The sequence below is a fragment of the Nilaparvata lugens genome, chromosome 4, assembly GCF_014356525.2.
Source record: "Nilaparvata lugens isolate BPH chromosome 4, ASM1435652v1, whole genome shotgun sequence".
In the NCBI taxonomy this organism is placed as follows: domain Eukaryota; kingdom Metazoa; phylum Arthropoda; class Insecta; order Hemiptera; family Delphacidae; genus Nilaparvata; species Nilaparvata lugens.
Window position 1 is genome coordinate 73,795,777 of NC_052507.1, and position 21,799 is coordinate 73,817,575.

The 21,799-nt window shown below is 34.5% G+C and overlaps 1 protein-coding gene across 9 annotated transcripts in view; it reads right to left on the reverse strand.

Annotated features, from left to right (window-relative positions):
- LOC111044192 (protein couch potato) overlaps nucleotides 1-13,404 on the reverse strand; it is a 403,765-nt gene extending 390,361 nt beyond the window's left edge. For 5 of the 9 annotated variants that reach the window (XR_005571122.1, XR_005571123.1, XM_039426402.1 and 2 more), the window contains exon 1: nucleotides 7,266-7,706. Coding sequence is in view for 7 of the 9 variants with exons in the window: in XM_039426402.1 (XP_039282336.1) it covers nucleotides 7,266-7,397 (132 nt within the window). In the remaining 2 variants the exon portion in view is untranslated. Of the gene's footprint in view, nucleotides 1-7,265; nucleotides 7,708-13,069 lie in introns of those variants that run through there. The other 4 variants (XM_039426403.1, XM_039426400.1, XM_039426401.1 and 1 more) reach the window with 2 other exon arrangements.
- Nucleotides 13,405-21,799: the final 8,395 nt, after the last annotated feature.

A 21,799-nucleotide genomic window follows, 5' to 3' on the forward strand; every position in this document is an offset into this window, starting at 1 on the left:
CACGTAGTTCTTTCCCATGCAGCTGTGTGACGCTGGTAGTCTCTCAAATTGTGCCGTTCATACACTCTCACCCCAACAAAACAGTAAAAATTGACAATAATCGACAGTAATCGGCTTGAGATAAGAGTAAAAGTTGCGACATAAATTCCCTATACCATGGGATATCTATTTACGCTATTGTTTCTCTATGGTATTATTTTGTTATTCAATTTGGTTTGTAAACAATCTAAATTAGAACCTCTCTGTTTTTAAAATATAATATGTTGGCTCAAAATTGACCTGAATTCAAGTGTATGAAACATAACCTACTTTTTGGACCATTTATAGTATATAAATATCGAAATTCGGGGAGGAAACAGTTTTGGGCTGTGCCTGTTTGTCCTTGCCCAATCATTTCGAAGAATTGTGTTCTGTTTATCAATAAATAAATAACGAGCGAAGCTCGGTGCCCCGATATTTGAAATGATATCGATGAATAAATCATTTATTGATGTGGAGCTTACATAAGCTATATCAATTCAATCAAGAAACTAATACTATACAGACTTGGAACAAGACATTATATAATATATGTCTTTGAAGAGGTTTGGTTGATACAAAACCGATTCATTGTGGGAGCTCTATTGAAAACATTGATTGTTCGATTGCCTTACTATACTAACTGTAATAATTTACTCTTTTGATTCAGTACTGAAATCGCATTCATATTTTAATAGTAGTAACAGCTAGTAGCAATAAGCATTAGTAAGATGAGCTGTTATTGGAAAGTGTGCAAGGTGAGTGAAAGTGAGAGTCAATGGTTGCTAGTCTTTTCTTTCTCTCTTCTTTTTCTTTCCCCATTTATTTATTATTTAAAATTGATTAAAGTGATATTCATTCCTGCTTGCAAACGTGTAGTATTGTATACTTCCAGCAAGTAGTATTTTTTATTCCAATTCACAAATTTCTTTCTAATAAAGCATACCAGTATATATTTTATTAATTATTTTTTATCTTAGTGAGCTGTGAGTTTTTGTTTTTCTTATTGATTCTGATTGTAAATATTGTGAGTTTGAATAAATAAAAATTGAATTTGAACTAGTGCTCAAAGTAAGTGTTGCAATTTAGACTCACGATATTTAATTTGAAACATGCTGAGTAACGGATTCATTCACAAACTTATTGGAATATAATCTTCAACTATAGGATCTTAAAACTTTGAACAGCGATGAGAAACAATGAACAAACAGTGGTCTGTGAGAGTGCACAAGACTTTCCTTCTGTATCTAAAGTATCTTCTCTCCTTCTGTATCTTAAATCTTCTTCCTTTTCTTCTTCTTCTTCTTCTTCTTCTTCTTCTTCTTCTTCCTCCTCTTCTTCTTCTTCCTCCTCTTCTTCTTCTTCCTTCTTCTTCTTCTTCTTCTTCCTCCTCCCCCCTCCCCTTCTTCTTTTCTTCTTCTTCTTCTATACTCCTGTATATAAAGGTGGTATTGGTAGCTGTAGCATTTACAACTCTAATATCCTCTTGTCTAAGGTTGTAGTGTTGGAGTGCAACTCTAATATCTGCTTGTCTGTGGATGTAGGCTAGTGTTGGTGTGCTACTCTATTCTCTACTTGTCGGTGGTTGTACGTTATAGAAGCCACCTGATGCAGAGAGCGCGTACAAAGTTTGCTTTCGATGCCCACCAGGACAATAATTCACAGTTATCAGCCGCAAAACAAGTCGGCAACGTTGCGCCGCGATAATCGACCCTAATGAGTCTAACCGAATTACACGGCGCGCATATAATACGCGCCCGGGCGCGGTGTGGCGCGTTTTTTCACCTCGGTACAGTCTGGCCAACAATTAATCAGTTCTTGCACGCTTTGCCGCGCGCCTAATGCTTTGTTCGATAAATGTTTGGCACCCGAAACCCAGCACCTTTATCACTCTGCCACCAACGTATGCCGCTCGAAAACCGCGATTTTCGACGTCAAATACACCTCGTGCGGTTCCAAAGCATTCGCCCAGTTTCGTTATTGACAAATAGGTTCGAACGCTTGTTGAAATATTGTTTGCAGAGTATTCCTTTATTTTGATAGATATGCTATTTTCATGTTTCGACATAATACTCATGTTTGAGTTCAAAATAATAATACCAACGAACGTATCACACTTTGCTGAGTAGAATAATAATATTAGAGGCTTCCATTATCAATGACCAAAAACAACGTTTCTAACACCCGGTTTCCAGGACTATTATTGATTCTAATGATAAGTGAATCTATAGTTCACTATTAATAATCCATTAGATTTAAAAAGTTTCTTATGAACATGGCCTCAATCAATCAATCATTCAATCATGACAATTTATAAGTGGTCAAATCAAAAACTGTTCACTTTACTATTCCACTGTTACGTATCTCTTCGTAATATTTCAAGTAAAGTAAGTTAAGAAGGTTAATCCAGGATTATATATGAAGCTATTATAAAATAAGGGAAGCTAATATATAAAAGAATCTATATATATTAGAGCGAAATGGCACTCACTCACTGACTGACTGACTCACTCACTCACTGACTGACTGACTCACTCACTCACTGACTGACTCACTCACTCACTCACTCACAGAACTAAAAATCTACCGGACCAAAAACGTTCAAATTTGGTAGGTATGTTCAGTTGGCCCTTTAGAGGCGCACTAAGAAATCTTTTGGCAATATTTTAACTCTGAGGGTGGTTTTTAAGGGTTTAAAGTTCGTCTTTTAGCATGTATATTCTTCTTATTCTCTTAATTATAATTCAAAAAAAGGCCATACCATATGTTAATATAGAACTATAATCTAGAGAGAGTACCTCTTCGAAACAGTTGTTAACTGGTAACTAAATTAATAATTTTGTCATGTTGGCATTAAGTTGAATTGACTTTGTTAGGTTGGCACCAAGTTGAAAATTGAAATGCATTTATCGCGGAAAAATTGATTGGGCACTGCTAGCCTAGCCTACTTCAATCAGAGCTATTCCTGGGAGCTATTATATTACTAGCCGTCAGGCTCGCTTCGCTCGCCATATCCGTTTAGCCAGACGTTTAGTCTGGACCCCCGACTGGATCGTCCTAACATATGATAAAAATGCTCGCGAGCCTGCTGATCTCATTCTTGGACGATCCAGTAGGGGGTCCAGGCTAGATTGATATGGCGAGCGAAGCGAGCCTGACGGCTAGTATGATGATAAAGCTAGAACGGATTTATTGAAATTTGTTACATTCCAAGCTCAAAACTAGGAGCTGATCCAATTCCAATCAGACTTGGACCTACACTGTTATTGAGCTCAAATAATGACTTCTACTTCTCCTTAACTTCAAGGATTAGGCATATTTGCCTAGTCAGTTGCCGACTCACAGTTGATTTTTGTATAAAGCGTTAATTGATAATATTTTAATGAGAAAAATTTCATTGCCATCTCTTTAATGGTCTTCCGACATCCCTCTTTCCTTTTGTCCTGTATAACAGGGTTTGTAGTGGAATTCTTCCTTCGGACATTCTGTCAACGTGCTCCTTCCAGAAACGACAATGCTAGTAAACCTTCCAAGACAGTAGACTTTCAGCTCCGAACGAATATCTTCATTTCTGATGTGATCTCAATTCACCTAGTTTCCCAAACATTTCTTATAAGAAATGTGCTCAAGAACTCCAAGGAATAACAAAGACACAGTGCGTTTCACAATGATACTTTGAGAATGAACGTACTTCCAGTTACAATTTTTTGTCTGGTACTATTAAAACAAATATCTAAATATCTATACACAAGGACTATCCAATTGAGGCCCCGAATGGAGTAATAATATGGCCAAGAAGTCATTTAGCATTAGACCACGTACCAGACATTTGCTCTATGTTGAAACATCCGATCACTTTCACCAGGTTCAAAGTCCATTACATTGATAGTAATAAAACTCGAAAATCAGTCAGAAAATATCAGAAAATCAATTCATGACGAAATCTTGATGTTAATAGCATCAGTGATTTCAACAGCCAAATGATATGTGGGCGAATTCGAAAGAAATATAGTTTTTGTCGAAAAAATCCGTGGAGAATTTATCTTTAAAATCTCATGGTTTTATCTTTCACCGAACTTGAAATGTTCTGGCACAGAAATTTAATCTTTAGGCGCTCATATCTCAAAAATTAATGATCGAATAAAAAATGTTTTCCTGAGAAAAATTTTTTGATAACTTGATAGTATACGATTCGAAAAGCTTTGAAAAATATCACCAGTTTATTTTTAGCCTTTGCACAGCCTTAAAGAATGAGTCTACAGTAATCGCAAAAATCTAAATGAATAAATGGAATGGAATTTAATTAAACATTAACTCATCATTCTGTTTGTGAGATAAGTGTTCCTTGCTTCCAAGTAGATTTGAATAAATACTTAAAATAGCCAATGAATGAAGAAAATACATATATTGAGACTGCAGTTAATTGGAATCATACGATTGATGAAAATCAAGTAATTACAAAATTTTCACAAATAATGAAGCACAACTTCTTTATCACACATTCAGTTAGAGCTTTGTGGAAATCAATAATTAATATAGCCTACCACAGTATTCACGATTCGTTTTCAAATTCTAAAGACAAAAACTTTCGAAATGCTAAACGTTTATCTATCATTGTTTTGGTTAGAAACCACCGAAGGTACAGCAATTAGTGGCAAAAATGAGAGAGAGAGTGTGAGACAGGGGGAGAGAGAGATTGGTTCAGTGTTTTATTTATTCAGATTACAATATAGAGAGAAAGAGAGAGAGTAGAATTCTGGGGTTTGTGGTGGGCCGCAATCAATTGCAGCGTTTTAACATTGGCATCAACCGAACGTGTGACAAACCGCCGATAAGTGAAACCATAAAAATGATAAGAAATGTCGTGAAAAAGCAACGAGCTATTCTTTACGTCCAACCGCCAGTTAAGTACAAAGCACCAGTCACTTATTGCAGTTCTGATAGGAAAACGTCATTCTGAAAGCTGAAAGCTGGACTGGCATTTCACTCCAATTTTTTTCTGAACACTCTCCACCAGCTAACGAGCTTCTATTGAAATGGAGGTGAAGTGGAACATTTTCCAATTTCCACTCTCCAGAATTGCCTACTTTATTTTCCAATTATGAAGTCTTCATCGAGATTGCAATTAATTTGAACTTTATTAGAACCAGATTATCGGATACGATCGATACTTCACTATTTAAACTATGAAATTTTTAATTTGTATCCAATCAGTGATTTGAAAAATTATTCAAATGAAAAAGATTGATTACCAGATGGAAATAATCGGAGTTTTATCGATATTTCTTACTCTCAAATCTTTGGAAAAGTATAAGGTTTAATATAGTATAATATTTACGTTTTTACTCTAAAACTCAATCCTTATTATCTTCATAACAAGGACAATTCATGAGTTGTTATACTAGAAACTTCTTCTCGAAATATCGCCCACATGGTAGGCCTATCCTGAAAAGTTTTCAAGATTCGGATCTCAAAATTTAGATCACAGATATGCTTAGTGACTACTGAGAATATGCTTAGGCAATTTACGTGCAATAGAATGGCACAAATGACCTTTATTTTTTGCAACTGTCTAGATCAGAAATAAGTGGGTGTTTTATCCATTCTCTATGTAGGCCTATTTGGTGTGAAGCCGTGAAGAGTAACAGAAATATAGGCATATCTCATTTCTTATTCCGATATTATATTATATTGTCACATTTCAGATTTGAACTACGAAAGCTCAAGACCAAGTCAATTATTATTGGATCATCCCATACAGTCAAGAATCATGAACTGCAAAATTCTATTGTGTGATAAAGAAATAAAATGTTTGAAAAAAATCGAAGACTGAAAAAAATGTATTTTCCTACAGTTACGTTGAAACGTGGCCATTGCTGCACTGATTACAGAACGCAAAGAATCACTTTTCCGCTCTAGTGCGGGAAAAATTTTTCTGCACTCCAGATTTGCAACATGGCAACGCAAAATACTTAGTAGGTTATATGGAGCAACAGTGCAGCAAAATCAAAATGAAGTGGTAACAGTGACTGGGCTGCTATAGTGAGCAGAGGTGCAACCAAGCACAACGCGCTAATTATTATTCATTATATATTTATAACCAAGGACAACGAGGACTTTAGGATTTTAGGATTAATAAGGTTTTTATCAATAATAAAATTACACAGAAAAACATTTGATGGATTTCAGGCAATTTTACCCATAATTACCCACTTTTCATATTCAATGGTAACAGTAGGAAAAACTTAATGTGAAATACGTGCGCAAAGTTCCTCTGCTGCACTCAAGAAACCATTCCGCCCTCGCCTTCTTTCGGTGCAGCAAACTGTCACTTTGCGCACTAGTTGCACAAATAACTATTAGTGTGCTCCTCATGCTCATCCTAATAAGTTTTTAAGATTGATTATATCTCTGATTATTGAGATTTGACAGTTCCCCGAACTATGACTGCGGTGAAGACATAAAAAACTGAAATGAAACTGAAACTCAGTTACAGATAATAAATTTGAGAATAGATTAGAATGAATTGACTGATTGTCCTCTTGCTACTTGTATATACTTGCTAATAGTTTAACTTATTTATTTATTCATTAGTGGACAGAATCACAAATAATATAATATGATCGGGAAGGAACAACAGGCTTGGCCCGAATCTATTCCATTCCCAAATTTTGATAAATTAATAAAATGTCCAAAAAATAGGTTATGTATCTACTGTAAAACGTTCAAGTTCAATTTTCGTCCAAAAATATATATAAGCTGAACATTTTGAATTTAGCGTAATTAAAACACCAAACTATATTCAAATATAGCACTTAATTATCAAGAATAGTGAGTTGTGTTTTTTCTGGTTCTAAATTTTGTCAAATTACGCAAAAATGTTCCAATTAATTAATGGTGATTTGAGTGTAATATTCTTGTTTTTTATTCTGTTTTCAACCTTCAAAATTTAAAATTCCAAGTTTTCGTTGTTTTTTAGTGAAAATGGACTAAATTTTAGAAAAGTGAAACCATAACCCTATTTCGGACTTGTTATCTAAATTTGGGAGAGAAATAGTACAAGGAGTATCCTTAGTTTTTCTCTCCCAGTCAGTGCTACTTTGTAGAAATTAAAAATAAATAACAAATAAAAAAATAACTTCATAATTGAATTAATCAAGTTATCAACTTAACAGATTAATAACTGTATATTATGTCTTTGTGATAAATAAGTTTGATTTTATATTTTCTGAATGAATTGGACTAACCTCTTCCTCGCCAGGCGCAGTGCTGACGGAGTCCATACTCTGGTAGAGTGCGACCTGCTGATCGTTGACGGGCATCTGCGGACCGGGCACCTTGGGAGCGGCAGCCGGAGGCGGCGGAGGCACGGCGTTCATTGGGGGTGGCGAGTCGCGACGACGCTTGGAGACAGGTGAGCCCGGGTTTGGGGGCGGCGGCGACGTCCACAGGCTCCGGGCTCTCTTAGCGCCCAAGGTATCCACGGTAGAGCGAGAACGCACCTCACCTGATGCTACGGCCCAGCTCACCACACAGAAACCGACGGTAGACAGTCACAGTCACACCATGCCACGGACCTCACAACCTGTCAAAAACGGTGCACACAACGTGAGAACAACGCGCGTTCGCTCCTGCTAACCAGACAACAACCACTCGCTACAAGCTCTGGCGTCAGACTGACCCGACGCCGAGAGGAGCGCGCGCCCAGTCGCCTTCCCCCACCACCATCACTCACAACGATAGAGGGGAAGGAAACTGATGTGTGGAGGGGGTGGGAAACAGACGACCAACGCGAGAGGGGAATACAGGTGGAGCGGTGTGACATGCACCTACACCACACCTTGCTCACACACGCACACACGCGCTCATCAGCCCTTCCTCTAGTCATTCATGTATGAAGTGTTGCGTTTCTACGCCTTATTCTATGTGCAGTACACAGTACACAATACTGTGAAACTCACAGTTTATTCATACTATAATAATGATAATTATTATAATATATTCATTATCATAAAACATGTGTTTGTGATACATATCACAAAATTTTGTTATCACAAAACATGTGTTAAACACATTTAACCAAAGTACAGAAGTCCCATCACGTCTTAGGAGCAAAGGTCTACAATAGGTCCATCAATAAAAAATTATCCAGTTTCTTTGTTCGGCAAATTACTGTTCGATCTTCTGCGTGCAAACCCCTTCTATTCTTTGGAGGAGTTTTTCACACATACTTTACAATAAATTAAATGTTAAGTGTTATGAATATTCAATTGACGTTGCTGATGGATCGGACTGTATGGTCCGATAGCAAAAGAATTAAATCTATCTATCTATCTATCTATCTATCTATCTATCTATCATGAAATAAACAAACAACTTGTGCAAGTTTACATAAATCCTATTATATTAAGCGAGCAATTTCTGTATATATCTGGGTATATTTATTTATGGTTATTTATGTTCAACGGATCTCGAAAACGGCTCTAACGATTTTCACGAAATTTGGAACATAGTAGGTTTATGATATAAAAATTCGATTGCATTAGGTCTCATCCCTGGGAAAACTTGCTGAACGACATTAAAAGGATAATTCATCCTTGGGAAAACAGCTGAGACTTTCGTCGTCTGTGGATAATAAAAAAGTGCGTCTGTGGAAAATCAAAATATCTCATCCCCGAAGTTCATAAGCTGACGTATAGCCAGCTGTGAAATATAACACGATCATTTTAAACAATTGTGTTCTGTTTATCAATAAATAAAAATAACGAGCGAAGCTCGGTGCCCCGATATTAATTAACTTATACACTGATAATGAAGGATACATGATAATGAGGTATAATAAATATAAAAGAAATATATCACTCAAATATTAAAAGAGTAATAATAATACTGATAAATATCCTCCTATATACTATATTATAGTATCCAGTACACTCACGGAAAACCCAGTAGGTTATTATTATTTATTTCTACTGGGCTACTTGATATTTTTTTGTTCTGTTTTTTGTTTTTGTGAAACCACAAGTTCCCTTACATTCTCTTTGGTGTAATCAAAATAGTTTGATGATGACATACCTTTAATCGTAATCTTTGGTGCTATTAAATAGAATGGATGGGTACTGGTGATTCTATAAAATGAAGTTATTATTAATACCAGTTATTTTTTTTCACTAAAGATAGAATTGCATGGAATTGAAAAATACTGCATTGTACTTCATTTGATAACTTATTTAATGACATCACACAAGCTTATAATAATAGTTCTAACAATAAGATAAAATATTACAATTACAATTCCAGAAACCTCTTTTGAGTACCAATTTATATGAGAAATTCTGTCATGTACCATTTTTTAGAATATGAATTGAAAAAAAGGCAATGAACCTGTTTGTAATAAAATATGGCTTGATAAAAAATTGATTTTCTTTCATGGAAAATCTCCAGGTTTTCTATCTTCAATCTTCTCAGAAGGAATCGGTGATTGAATTGGATTGGACTTTTGGATAAATGAAAATGAATTCATTGATAAAATATTGAAAATAATATTTGGATGTTTTGGAACTCAAATCTCTATCACTCCAGTTCATACTGATAATGAATCTAATTGATTGTTTTTCCTTGCTCATCGGTCTGAATTCAATTTTATATTAAAAAAATTAAATTAAAATTAATTGTTAAATTTGAAAATTGAAAAGAAAATTAAAAAATATTATGAATCACTTCTTATTCCGGAAATAATGGGCCTAAATATTGCTTCCAACCTCTTTCCAAAATAGAGAAAGAAAGAGAGGGGAGAGAGATTGATTGAATTACATTATGCAAGCAGGTAACAAGAGAAAGAGAGAGAGAGAGAGAGAGAGAGAGAGAGCGCGCCAGAGAGAAGAGGTAAAAATACTTGAACTAGTAATTTTATTGTTTATAGAGTCAAGAGCTCATTAACTGTCATTTTCCAAGAGTACATGTTCCCCACAGAGCTTATCAGTGAGTTAATTCATTTTCAGTGTCAATCATATTTCTGTTATCTGAACACAATCACTGGAAAATTGATCGGTCGATTTCCAAGTGTATTTGTTAATTATTTATTATCATAAGAAAACGTCGATCAACTTTTCATTAGAGGGGAAGCTCATTTGTTCGCATCAATTAATTTATGAACACTACAAGAAATCATAGAAAAATCACTGCAAGATAATTAAAGTGTAATAATAATGAAATCTCATGCATAATATTTGTGAAAAGTTTTGGAAGTGAGTATATTATTTCAAAAGTGGAGGCCGGTCATTTGATTGGGTAGATCAAATATTGATTTTATGGCAATTTCCTTTCTTCATTTTGGTCTAGCATATACATTACAACTAAATAGCCAAAATTGCTTACCAATGAACACACCTAATTATATATTGTATCTGGAGAGTGGGGAGGGCGTTTTATGGCTAGATACTTTGAGAATGAATGTGAAGTATATAGTAAAGACTATAAACCTACCTGAGTTCAGATTCACAGGAAGAATAACAAGATTGATGGCGCAAAGCAAATGTGGATGGTACAAGGATTGGAAACATTTGTATGTGCAATACAATATGGACTGGATTGATCCAGTGACCCAGCCGAGTTTATGGAGAAATGGATGTGAAATTATCATTGAACGGATACGTGACAGATTGATAGAAACTTGGTGGAATAGGGCCGCAACTTCGCAGTTCCACTCAGTGTATCAGAGACTAAGAACGTCGCATACAATTGGAAGAGATTATATTAATGACGAAAACAAGAGACGTTTTATCAGTATGATATTCAGAGTGAGAGGGTCCCTGTTACCTCTGAATTTCAGGGTAGATAGGAATGATAACAGCTATATATGTTCACTTTGCAATAGCAGGGAGATAGAAGACACATGCCACTTCTGGGTCGATGCACAGTACTGGGAGAGTTTCGGATGAAATGGTTCGGTCGCTGGATTATAGAAGAGGAAACTATACTTAGATACCTGAATGGTGAAAACTGGAGAAGATTGGTGGGCTATATTGACGAGGCTTTGAAGTATCGGGAGCAATTGGTTCTAGAGTTCAATTACTGAGAACAACATGAGGGTTATATCCCATGACATTTATAGTACCGTAGAATTATTGTAATTTATGTAATTAGAGATACAGTTGTATACATTTATTTATTTATTTATTTTTTTTTTTTTTGTGTCTCTCTTTCTCATTTTTATACATGCAAATCAAACTAAATGTATTTATTGGGTGAATGATTTGAGAAGTCTTGCTGCCATTTGGAATAATTATATGATGCGCTAAGGTCTGATGATGAATTTTTCTTTTCTAAAATTGATAGCTTTCATTCGGAGCGATTGAATGCATAGAGAGTATCGATAAGATGTTGTCCGAAATAATTTAGAACTGATTCGAGAAATCAGCTTATCGAAAAATTGATATGATATGATACAGATAAACTACCAACTCTGGCTGACGGCATGTGCCATGCCAATTGAATTTTTGTTATTGCTTTGGAATTGTAATTGTGCTTTTTGTTATGAGTATCAATAAATTCTTTATCTATCTATCTATCTATCTATCTAAATAGCCAAAAATCATATCATGAATAAATTACGAGAGCTAATTTTGAAAAATGGTATCAAAGAAGGGACTAATCTATAGTTGATTCTCTGCAGATTGATTTTAAAAAATAACTCATCGTATCTATCAACTAGCTCATCATACACAGTATCCTATATTATTTTAAACATCCTATTCACTAACTCCTTCCTTAAAGGTTAGATTATAAACTCCTTCCTTGAAGAGACTTGAAATGTTGTCAAAAAAATTCACTTTCCTTCCTTAGTTCTTGAAGTTTAACTAATGGAAATAATGTTACTTCAATGTTTATTCATCAGCAAACAGAGCTAATCCTCATGGAAATTCTATTCTAGTTTCTAATCTATGACAACATCAATCAACATCATAAATCAACAAACATCAATCAAGATTATAAACACAACAGACAAATACACATTCATCTCTCATCATCATAAGTTTTATTCTACACACGCAAGACTAGAGCTCATATCGGCATCATCCTCAGTAGGCAAATAAAATAGAAATTGATAAATAAACCAAGCAAAGGGTGGCACAAACCTTGAGAGGTTTCACAAACCCTCAGTTTTCCAACAAAATCTCAGTTTTCCAGCTAATAAAGATGTTAAGAGAGGGGATCAGATCCTTAAAAGTGAAGAATGGGAAAATCCTAATTAAATATCTCAATAACAATTAAAAATTCACCATCATGAATAAACAATCTATAGATTGATCACATACTAAAATGTGACTCACCTGAAAAGAGTAACCTTGATCCATAGATTGATTATTCTATGGTTACCATGGAGAAAGTTGTAGCATGCTAGTGAAATTTTCACAACATTGAAAGATATTCTTGCTTCAATTAAAGTGAAGGTCAATATTAAATTTTCATGTTTCAATGAAAGAAACCTTGATCTTAAGACTGTTTATTCTATGGTTACCATGGAGAAAGCATGCTAGTGAAATTTCCACAACATTGAACGATTTTCTTGCTTCAATTAAAGTAAAGGTCAATTGTAGATTTTTCATGTTTCAATTAAAGAAACCTTGATCTTAAGACTGTTTATTCTACGGTTACCATGGAGAAAGTTGTAGCATGCTAGGGAAATTTTCACAACATTGAACGATTTTCTTGCTTTAATTAAAGTAAAGGTCAATTCTAGATTTTCATGTTTCAATGAAAGGATCTTGATCTTAAGACTGTTTATTCTATGGTTGCCATGGAGAAAGTTGTAACATGCTAGTGAAATTTTCACAACATTGAACGATTTTCTTGCTTCAATTAAAGTAAAGGTCAATTTTAGATTTTCATGTTTCAATGAAAGAAACCTTGATCTTAAGACTGTTTATTCTATGGTTACCATGGAGAAAATTGTAACATGCTAGTGAAATTTTCACAACATTGAAAGATTTTCCTGTTTCAATGAAAGAAAAGGTCAATTTTTCTTGAAAGATTAAAAGTAAATACTCACTGGATTGTGTTAGTCGGCGTAATTTAGTGGCCGACCCGTTTATCACTGTCACAGACGGAGAGGTGTGGAAGGAAAGGGTTACTTGCAAGGTGCTCTACCTATTCAAACATGAGTGTTCTTTCTAACAACGCGAGACTGACCGGTAGCAACTAGCAAGCAGGGTTGATCGACCAAGCTCTGGTTGCCAAGTGGTGACTTAGCAGCGTGCTTTGTGTGGGTGGCTGGGCAGGGGGTGGGGGGTTGCTGTAGTGTTGTTTTATGTGTGGATTTTTTAAAAAACTGTGGGTCGGTGCTCGCGGTGTCTCATAACCGTGTGTGATGGGGACAGTGGCACAACTTTGACTGGCGACATTGGCCTCTCACCCCTATGGATAGGATGCTCACAGGATACGTGTTTCTTCTATCGATCTTCCACCGGTGGTGGCTTTTTCTTCACCTGACTAAGCTCACTACTACCTGAACACATCCATTTTATCAACTTTCACGCGGTCTTTTTAATTAATTAAATTCATTTGTACTGGAGGGTTCTCTTTTAAGCTGAGATCTGCAGAATTTATTCATTTACAAAACACATTATTAAGTCAAAGATAACATAAATGCACTTTTTGTGTAGTTGAGAAGTTGATATTGTGGTAATTATTCATATTGAATGTAAAAGACTAATAAATTGTCAAAAACCACAGATTCATTGATACTTAGAAAGACCGGTTTCGGTTATTAAACTCGTTGTCAATCTCTGATAAACTCGTTAAGTTTATTCTTGTTATATAAGTTTACTCTTTAGAGTTTATCAGGAGATTGACAATGGTGTAATAACCGAAACCGGTCTCTCTAAGTATCAATAAATCTGTGGTTTTTGACAATTTCTTAGTCGTTTTCATTCAATATAAGATAAATGATTGAGCATACTCATTATTCGGGAAGAATAATACCTACGGAATAATACGAAAAAAAATTAAATTAATTTTCAAAACCAGACTGAAAACTCAGAAATCTACAATCAAGACTTTGTTCCATTAAACATATTCGTATGATTGCTGATATCTATGTTATCTATTCTTGTACAAAACTGGTCTATGCTGATATCCACTTCATAAAGGTGCGTTCAGACTTATGTGCCACGAATAAGCGCATTTCACTTTTTATCAGCTGATGCTATTCTCATCATATTATCCGTATCTGTACAGAGAAAGTAATAGTCTTTTTGTCATACTTAATCAATTGCAGCTGTTTTCCATGCATCAAATCAAGCCGGTAAACAGCTGTTTGCAGAACAAGAAAACATGTGATTCTCATTACAGCATACTATACTGTAAAGAGATCATATGTTTTCTTTACAGTCGAGTATGTTTCCTAGTTCTATAGTCAATATAGTCCTATGTTAATGTAATAGCTCAAATAATCTAACAACTCATCTAAGAAGTTTCAAGTTATAAGAACTCATCTGAAATCTCATAATATAGGCCTTTATCATTTTATTTGAGCTCGTTGGGTCTGTCTGTTATGAACTAGACTAGGCGCTACGGGCTAGGTCATGTTTATAAAATGCAGTTATTCGAACATAAGCAGGTAATAGTTGCTTTTTCTCAGCAATATTATTCTTTCTCAGATAAATATCACAAAAAATATTGTATATAACTTGTACGGTAACGTATTTATCGCATTCGTATGATAATTCTGAAACAATCATACTTATGCGGTAAATTACCGTTACCGGACTTGTGACGTAAAGTACTATTACATTATAAGTCTTTTTAAGCTTTTACAAATCTGTATAATTTTTCATTCAATGTTCATGACCTGACCTGAAAGTGAAAATTCAACTTATTTTGCAATATATCACTAATTTTAGCTTTTCAAATTGTAAACCAAAGTCAACTCGAGTTTATTGACTAATGAATTATCATGAACCCTGAATCATCAAGAGCTCCGAAAGAGGTCTATATTTATAAAAACCATTCTTCCCAGGGCTGCTTCCACTGTGGCCAATTTTTGCAGTGTGTAGTATTGTAGTATCTCCAGAGGATTATAAAGCATTATTCGGATTTTCGTATCAGTGATTATTTCAAATTAGTTATTAGATTAGTTCAAATCAGTGCAATAAATATATATTCCCTCTACACGAAATCATAGATAAGTAACATGGGTACTATACTTTTGAGCAATATTGTTATGGCCGGATTCAAACATTTTCCGCCCCTGGCCGAATACTTTTTCCGCCCAAAGTCTAGTTAGGATAGTTTCACACTCTTTCGGTTCGTTTCGTTTTGTATTCGTTTTCGGCAAATTCCGATAAGTGTGAAACGGTAATTCGGTTTGAATTCGGTACCGAATAGAAACCGCATAGAACCGAACGCCCACTTGACTCTAATAAATTCCATCAGGTTTCAATTCGTTGCTAGCGAGGGGCTTCTTTCACACACTTTCGGTTCGGTTCGGTTCGTTTCGTTTTCGGCAAATTCCGATAAGTGTGAAACGATGATTCGGTTTGAATTCGGTACCGAATAGCAACCGCATAGCACCGAACGCCCCCTCGACACGAATAGGTTTCATTATATTCGAATTCGTTGCTAGGGAAACAGGAGAAAACAGTCTTTTACACACGCTTGCCTTTTTTGTTTTTATTTTAACCTGATGATATCGTGATTATCTGTTTCAAAATTTTCCAAGTCAAAATCATATGGTCAATTCATTACTGTTAGTCCACAGAAACATTTTTTCTCAATGAATATTTTGCTATAAAAATATGAAAGATATAAATTAAAACTTTGTGAGAATTTTTATTTTTTTATTTTTCCACGAATATTACATGATTTCATCAATGGAGAGAAGAGATGAAGTTTTTTATACCATGTGTCAAAACAAGGAACAAATTTTCAATTGAAAAAATATTCCTCTGAACTTCCAAAATTAACATGATCAAAAAGAAACTATTTAAATAATTCACAATTTTTAATCAACTTTAAAATTTGTTGTTCAAGAAATAACATCTTACAATTTTACACCAACTGTTATATTTTAATATACTAGCATGAACTGTGAAAATCCAAACCCAGCTGTGTTTGAGAAGAAAATACCTAATTAGAACCTTACGAATTAAAACCTGACATGTATGAAAGCCTCATTCGTTTTCGGTAACGAGACGAACCGAACCGAAAACGAACCGAATGAAACTGAAAGCGTGTGAAGCTAGCCTAAGTGTAAATCTCCTAAAACATAATTCAAATTAAAAACAATAAAATCTATCAGGTTAATAGGATGAATATGGCTCTTGAAAATGGCTCTCGTATATGTACTTGAAAATGGCTCTCAAAGAGTTGAAACAAGTTGTGATAAAATATAGTATAATAGAAGATTACTCGATAACTTTTATTGTGTCTCAGTAATTTCAGTAGCCCTAATGTGAGCATATTTTGATAGCAGGCTTATTATGTTGTGGACACCATACCACAATACAACTTTATAAAAATATTGTAATATTTTTATAATATTTTAATATAATATATAGGCCTATTTTAATTGTAATATTTTTTCGAGAATTCCAGAGAATGATAGTTCTAGCAGGGAAAGGCAGAACTTACTCAAAACATATGTGAGTAGCTATAAATCATAGTTTGTTGATTTATTATCACAAATTATTATATTATTATCAGAATCAATAGTCTACGCCTCAATCCGTAGCTTGTCTGATTGCTACGCAAGCAATTAGCTGTCTGATTGGTCAATAGGTAGTTGCCGCCATTTTACCTTCAAACTCTCTACCAATAGAAAGCTTGAGAAGCTTGTTTCAATGATTCCATCAAGCTCGGTCAAGACATTTGAACATGGTTTATTGATTTATAAATCTTGTTATTCATTCTTATTATTCACTCTTGTTATTCATTCTTAGTAAATAATCTGGACTTGTTGCTGCACCAAAATCAAATGGTGCCCCAAATTCAACAAGCAGTCTCATTGGACAATAGCTTCTCAAGCTACTTGCTTTCTATTGGTAGAGAGTTTGAAGGTAAAATGGCGGCAACCACCTATTGACCAATCAGACAGCTCGTTGGCTTGAGGCGTAGAATTGAGCCACTTCACTCCATGTAATTGCACTGAGAAGTGTGAAAATGAACAAAGTATATTCAAATATCAGAATGCAATAGAAAGGTTATCAATTTATTACAAGTACGACTGAAGACACTGAACTATGTAGAAAAGTTAGAATTCGATTTACTGATACAGCTGGAAGACAGGCTGAGAGTTTAAAGTTCTTTTCATCAATTTATTGTTGCGTTTCTGAAACATTTTATCGGATTTTTAAGTAGACTTGTGAAGGTTAAATATGAATGTTATGAAAATCTCAACAAACTGACTCAAATACAACAATTCTCATAATATCTCAATCATGAAATCATGTTCATGTGGAGAAGGATATTTTCTTCTTGATCACTGATTTAGAATTTGGCAACCCCAATGATTTAATCAAGCTCGGTCAAGACATTTGAAAATGGTCGAATCGCCTACGCTTTATGTGCTTCTTCCAATAAATTGAAAAATTAACACCTGGAAGATAACCTTATCCTCTATTATTAAACGAGCATTTTCTGTTTATATGTTTAGATGTTTATATGTTTGTATTTCACCGGATCTCGAGAACGGCTCCAACGATTCTCACGAAATTCAGAACATAGTAGGTTTATAATATAAATATTTGATTGCACTAGGTCTCATCTCTGGGAAAACTCGCTGGAGGACATAGAAGGATAATTATTATTCATCCTTGGAAAAACATCTGATAATAATTATTTCGTCGTCTGTTGATGATGGAAGTGAGGAAGCGAGTTCATGTGCATGGGACTATGTCAAAATTATGACTCAGCTGTTGAACTTTTGTAATCATTCAATCAGGTACTTAGTGCCGGTTGCAAAAAAGCCGGGCTATTTTCAATCCTAATTACTGTAATTCCAGTAGATCCATCTTTTTTAAATGGTCTTCTCTGATCTGGTTCAAGTGAAATGATTCAGGATTGAAATTTAACCGGCTTTTGTGCAACCGGGCCTTTGTGGATGAAATTTATGCATTTCTCTGGGAAATAATCTTAAGTTACTGTGGTGATTAGATAGAACATTTCTGTATGAACTATGAATGTTATCATAATTTCTTCTTTCGTAATAAATTTTTTATGCTTTTGTACTTCAGAGCGAAGCTCGGTCCCCGATATTTTGTTTTATACTGCAAAATTCACGCCATTTTTAAGAAAAGCCCACATACTGGTCGGCCCCATGTATACCTCAGGTATCATGCATAGTGAGGTCTACACTATGAGATAGCAGTATATGGGCTTGAAAAGTTTAGATTCCAAACGTAGCTTCTGACAAGCTTTCCCTGGAAAAGTAATCTTTTGTTTTGGACCCGTTTCTCAGTCCCTACGGTCTCCTCATTTAACCATCCCAGACTTATTTCTTGGGGGTTTCTTGAAATTGAGTTTTGAAGTCTAAAACTATAGACAAGAAAAAACACACAAGAAGTTCAAGTAAGTCATGCAGATAATACTCAAAAACTATTCCAGGAGAAAACATGATTCTCGAAACACCATTAATTTTTATCATGAAGATTGAGCAGGAATGGTAATTTCGGATTCAATTACTGCGTTAAAACTGTTTATAGATTCCATCCTGCTGGAGGAATAGATTTATTCTGAATGTGCATGGATTCTATTTTATATGTGCTATAAGAATACTACAATAACTTACTTTGTTCAAAGTAATGTTTTACTGTGTAGCAGAACAGTGGCTTATTTTAATTCACTTTGTTTCATTCCCTTGTAATGTGCAGGATAAGACATGCTATTCCTGTTATAGTATTTATTTTTCTGAGCATGGTCCACAAGTACCAAATATTATCATGAACTTCCAGCTCTAACAGTTCAGCCAGATGACTTCGCTGTAAGTTCCCTCTCTCAACTACTGCAAATATTGACAACATAGTTAACAGCAAGATTAAATCGACAAGAACGACTATCCATAAATTATTTGCCAGCAAGGGAATCGAACCCGGTACCTCTAATTGCTAACAGCGTCAGATTTGGATTTTCTTTTAATTTTCTAAATAATTATCCAATAATTAGCATTTGAATGAATACAATTTCTCATTAATTTCCATCTGTAGACTTATTTAATATATTGTAAAATTCAATCTAAAGGTTGAATGATCCATTAGATTTAATAGATATTCTAGAAACCTGGCATATTTAGTAGAGAGTTAGTGGGAAGGATATTTTGAATATTCTTTTCGAAGAATGGACATATCAATGTCCAAAGCTCCACCAATTTATGTAGATGCTGTGGTGCGTTTTTTAACGGCTTCACACATGTAGGGTGAATCTTGTACTGAGTCAATGGTGTAGAGGCTATAAATTTTGCAATGCGTGTGTGGACGCTGAGTGAACACCAGACTGATTGATTCACTACAAGATTCATACAATTGTCGGAATCGCGGGAGGCCTAAACGCTCGCTCACCCTTGATTCTTCTAATGACAGATTGTATAATGATGAAATTTTTATAAGTAGTGTAGCGGACGCTAAACACTGAATACGGATACCTTAAAATTATTACCTGTGAAGAATGAGCATACAAAATCATACAGGTCGAGCAAAAATCCCGATGTAGATAATTTACGGGACTGCATCTCTAATAAGTTCTGAAGGATTAAAATACGGTATTTGAACCAAATATCGTTCAGAATATATTTCGAGAACAGAGTCTTGTCGGGTTTTAAGCTCTATTGTAGGAATTTATATGATCTATGGCTGCATCTGCTGTACAATTGATGTGTTCGCTCCAAAGTCGAGGTAGGTAACAGATAAAAGCTGATGTATGAGCAGGTAAGGACAAAGAATAAATATCTCGATCTGACCCCACTCGCTACATCCACTTAGACCTGTTCCAATATCCAGCTTGATTCAATTATTCTAATGATCGTACTTGATCGGTTCTTGATGATATAGAACGTATCAGACACAATAATTGACAGGCTTAAGAAATAATCGAACTCAGAAAGCGAATTAACAAAACTGAAATATATTATAATAAAATATGTAATCATACAGTGCAGATTCAGAATTTGATTTACAGGTTGATAATAATTTAGCATTAATAGAATAGTTAAAAATTTTCTTGTGCTTGCATGATACCATGCGTGATTCAACAGAATTTTACAATTGATAAAATTGAACAGTTTTGAAAAAATAGTGAAAAAAAATGAATTATAAAATATATTTTAAAGATGCTCGGGGTCGTGGTTCAGGCAGCGGAGGATAGTTAATCAACTACAAATTCTTAGAAATTAAATATGAATAAATTTTAGGCTCTTAATAACTAAAAGCGCTTGTCGGCGTGGCCAATAATTTAACGAAGAAAAAATTTATGTTTTTCTGCACTGAAATATTTTCGAAGCGTAGATTGGGGCCCCTTTTAAAACTTATAACTCACGTGAATTTCCTTGGCGGTCGTGGTTTTCTTCTTTAGATCAAAAATCGTTTGATCGGCAGCAATCCAGGCTTCGGTTTCAGCACGTGGGGAATTTTAATTTAAATATCTCCTTCACCGAATTAATTAAGGGATAATTTACTTTAAACTTTTAAATTTATCGATTGATGAAAACAGAAATTTACAAATAACAAATAAATTGGCCTAAAATATCGGCTCAAATAGAACATTTAAAATCGAACAAGAAATTTTCACAAAATAGGTCTTTGGTAACTATAAAAAGAGATCTGCACGGTGAGGATTTCAAAAGGGAAGTGCTGTCTTTTCTCTAAGCTTCTAGGCTAGACCTTGCTTCTCAGAATCTCGATGTAATAATTTGCATAAAAATTTGCCATTGGTAGAACGCTTGTGACGTAAACATGACGTCAGTGGCAAGCAGTAGAATACAATTCCTTTAATTACAATAATAATTTAATTCATGTAATTCTTAAAACTGCTTAATCTTATAGACATAGTTCCTCTCATACAATGTACATGTGCTAGCGTGAATGATAAGGCAGGGTTGGTGTCTGATAATAGATTAACATGTGTTGCTTTCAAACGATCACCTTCTTGGTGCTATTTCTATGCACTGTGATTGGCTTAGACCTGCCAAAGAGATTTAATTACCATGTGGTTCAGTTGAGTTAAATCATTAATAAATTAATATTCTTATACAATTTTTATTAGGTTTGAGACTGTTATAATTAATTTCTGCCATTTTATCAATAATATAATTTCATGCTATGACCTATTTAGTTACAATAAGACCTGACATATAATATAATTTCTTAAATAATAAATAATTTCAACGATAACACATACATTTTATTTTTTTTTATTTGAAATTCTTGATCCTTTATGGATAGTTTTGATTTTTAGAGATGGTATTATATCTTACGTGAAGCCAGCGTGACATTTGACAATACTTTGAATCAGTCAGCTGCGTTCGAACTGTTTTAAAAACATCTGATCGATAGTAAACAAAGTGTAACCTCAAAATCAGTGAGCGATTCATAAATAATTTGTGCTTTATTTGCAAAATAATTATAATTTTATTGAACAATTTTCCTAGAAAAATATTCAGTACAGAACGGTACTCTTATCAAATATACAGTTATTGATAAGTAAGCTTTATCGCTCGGTCGCTAACTATTCCTTTAGCAAATTCTTTCATTTTAAAAGGTAATCACAATTTTTCTCTCTTTTCATGAGATCT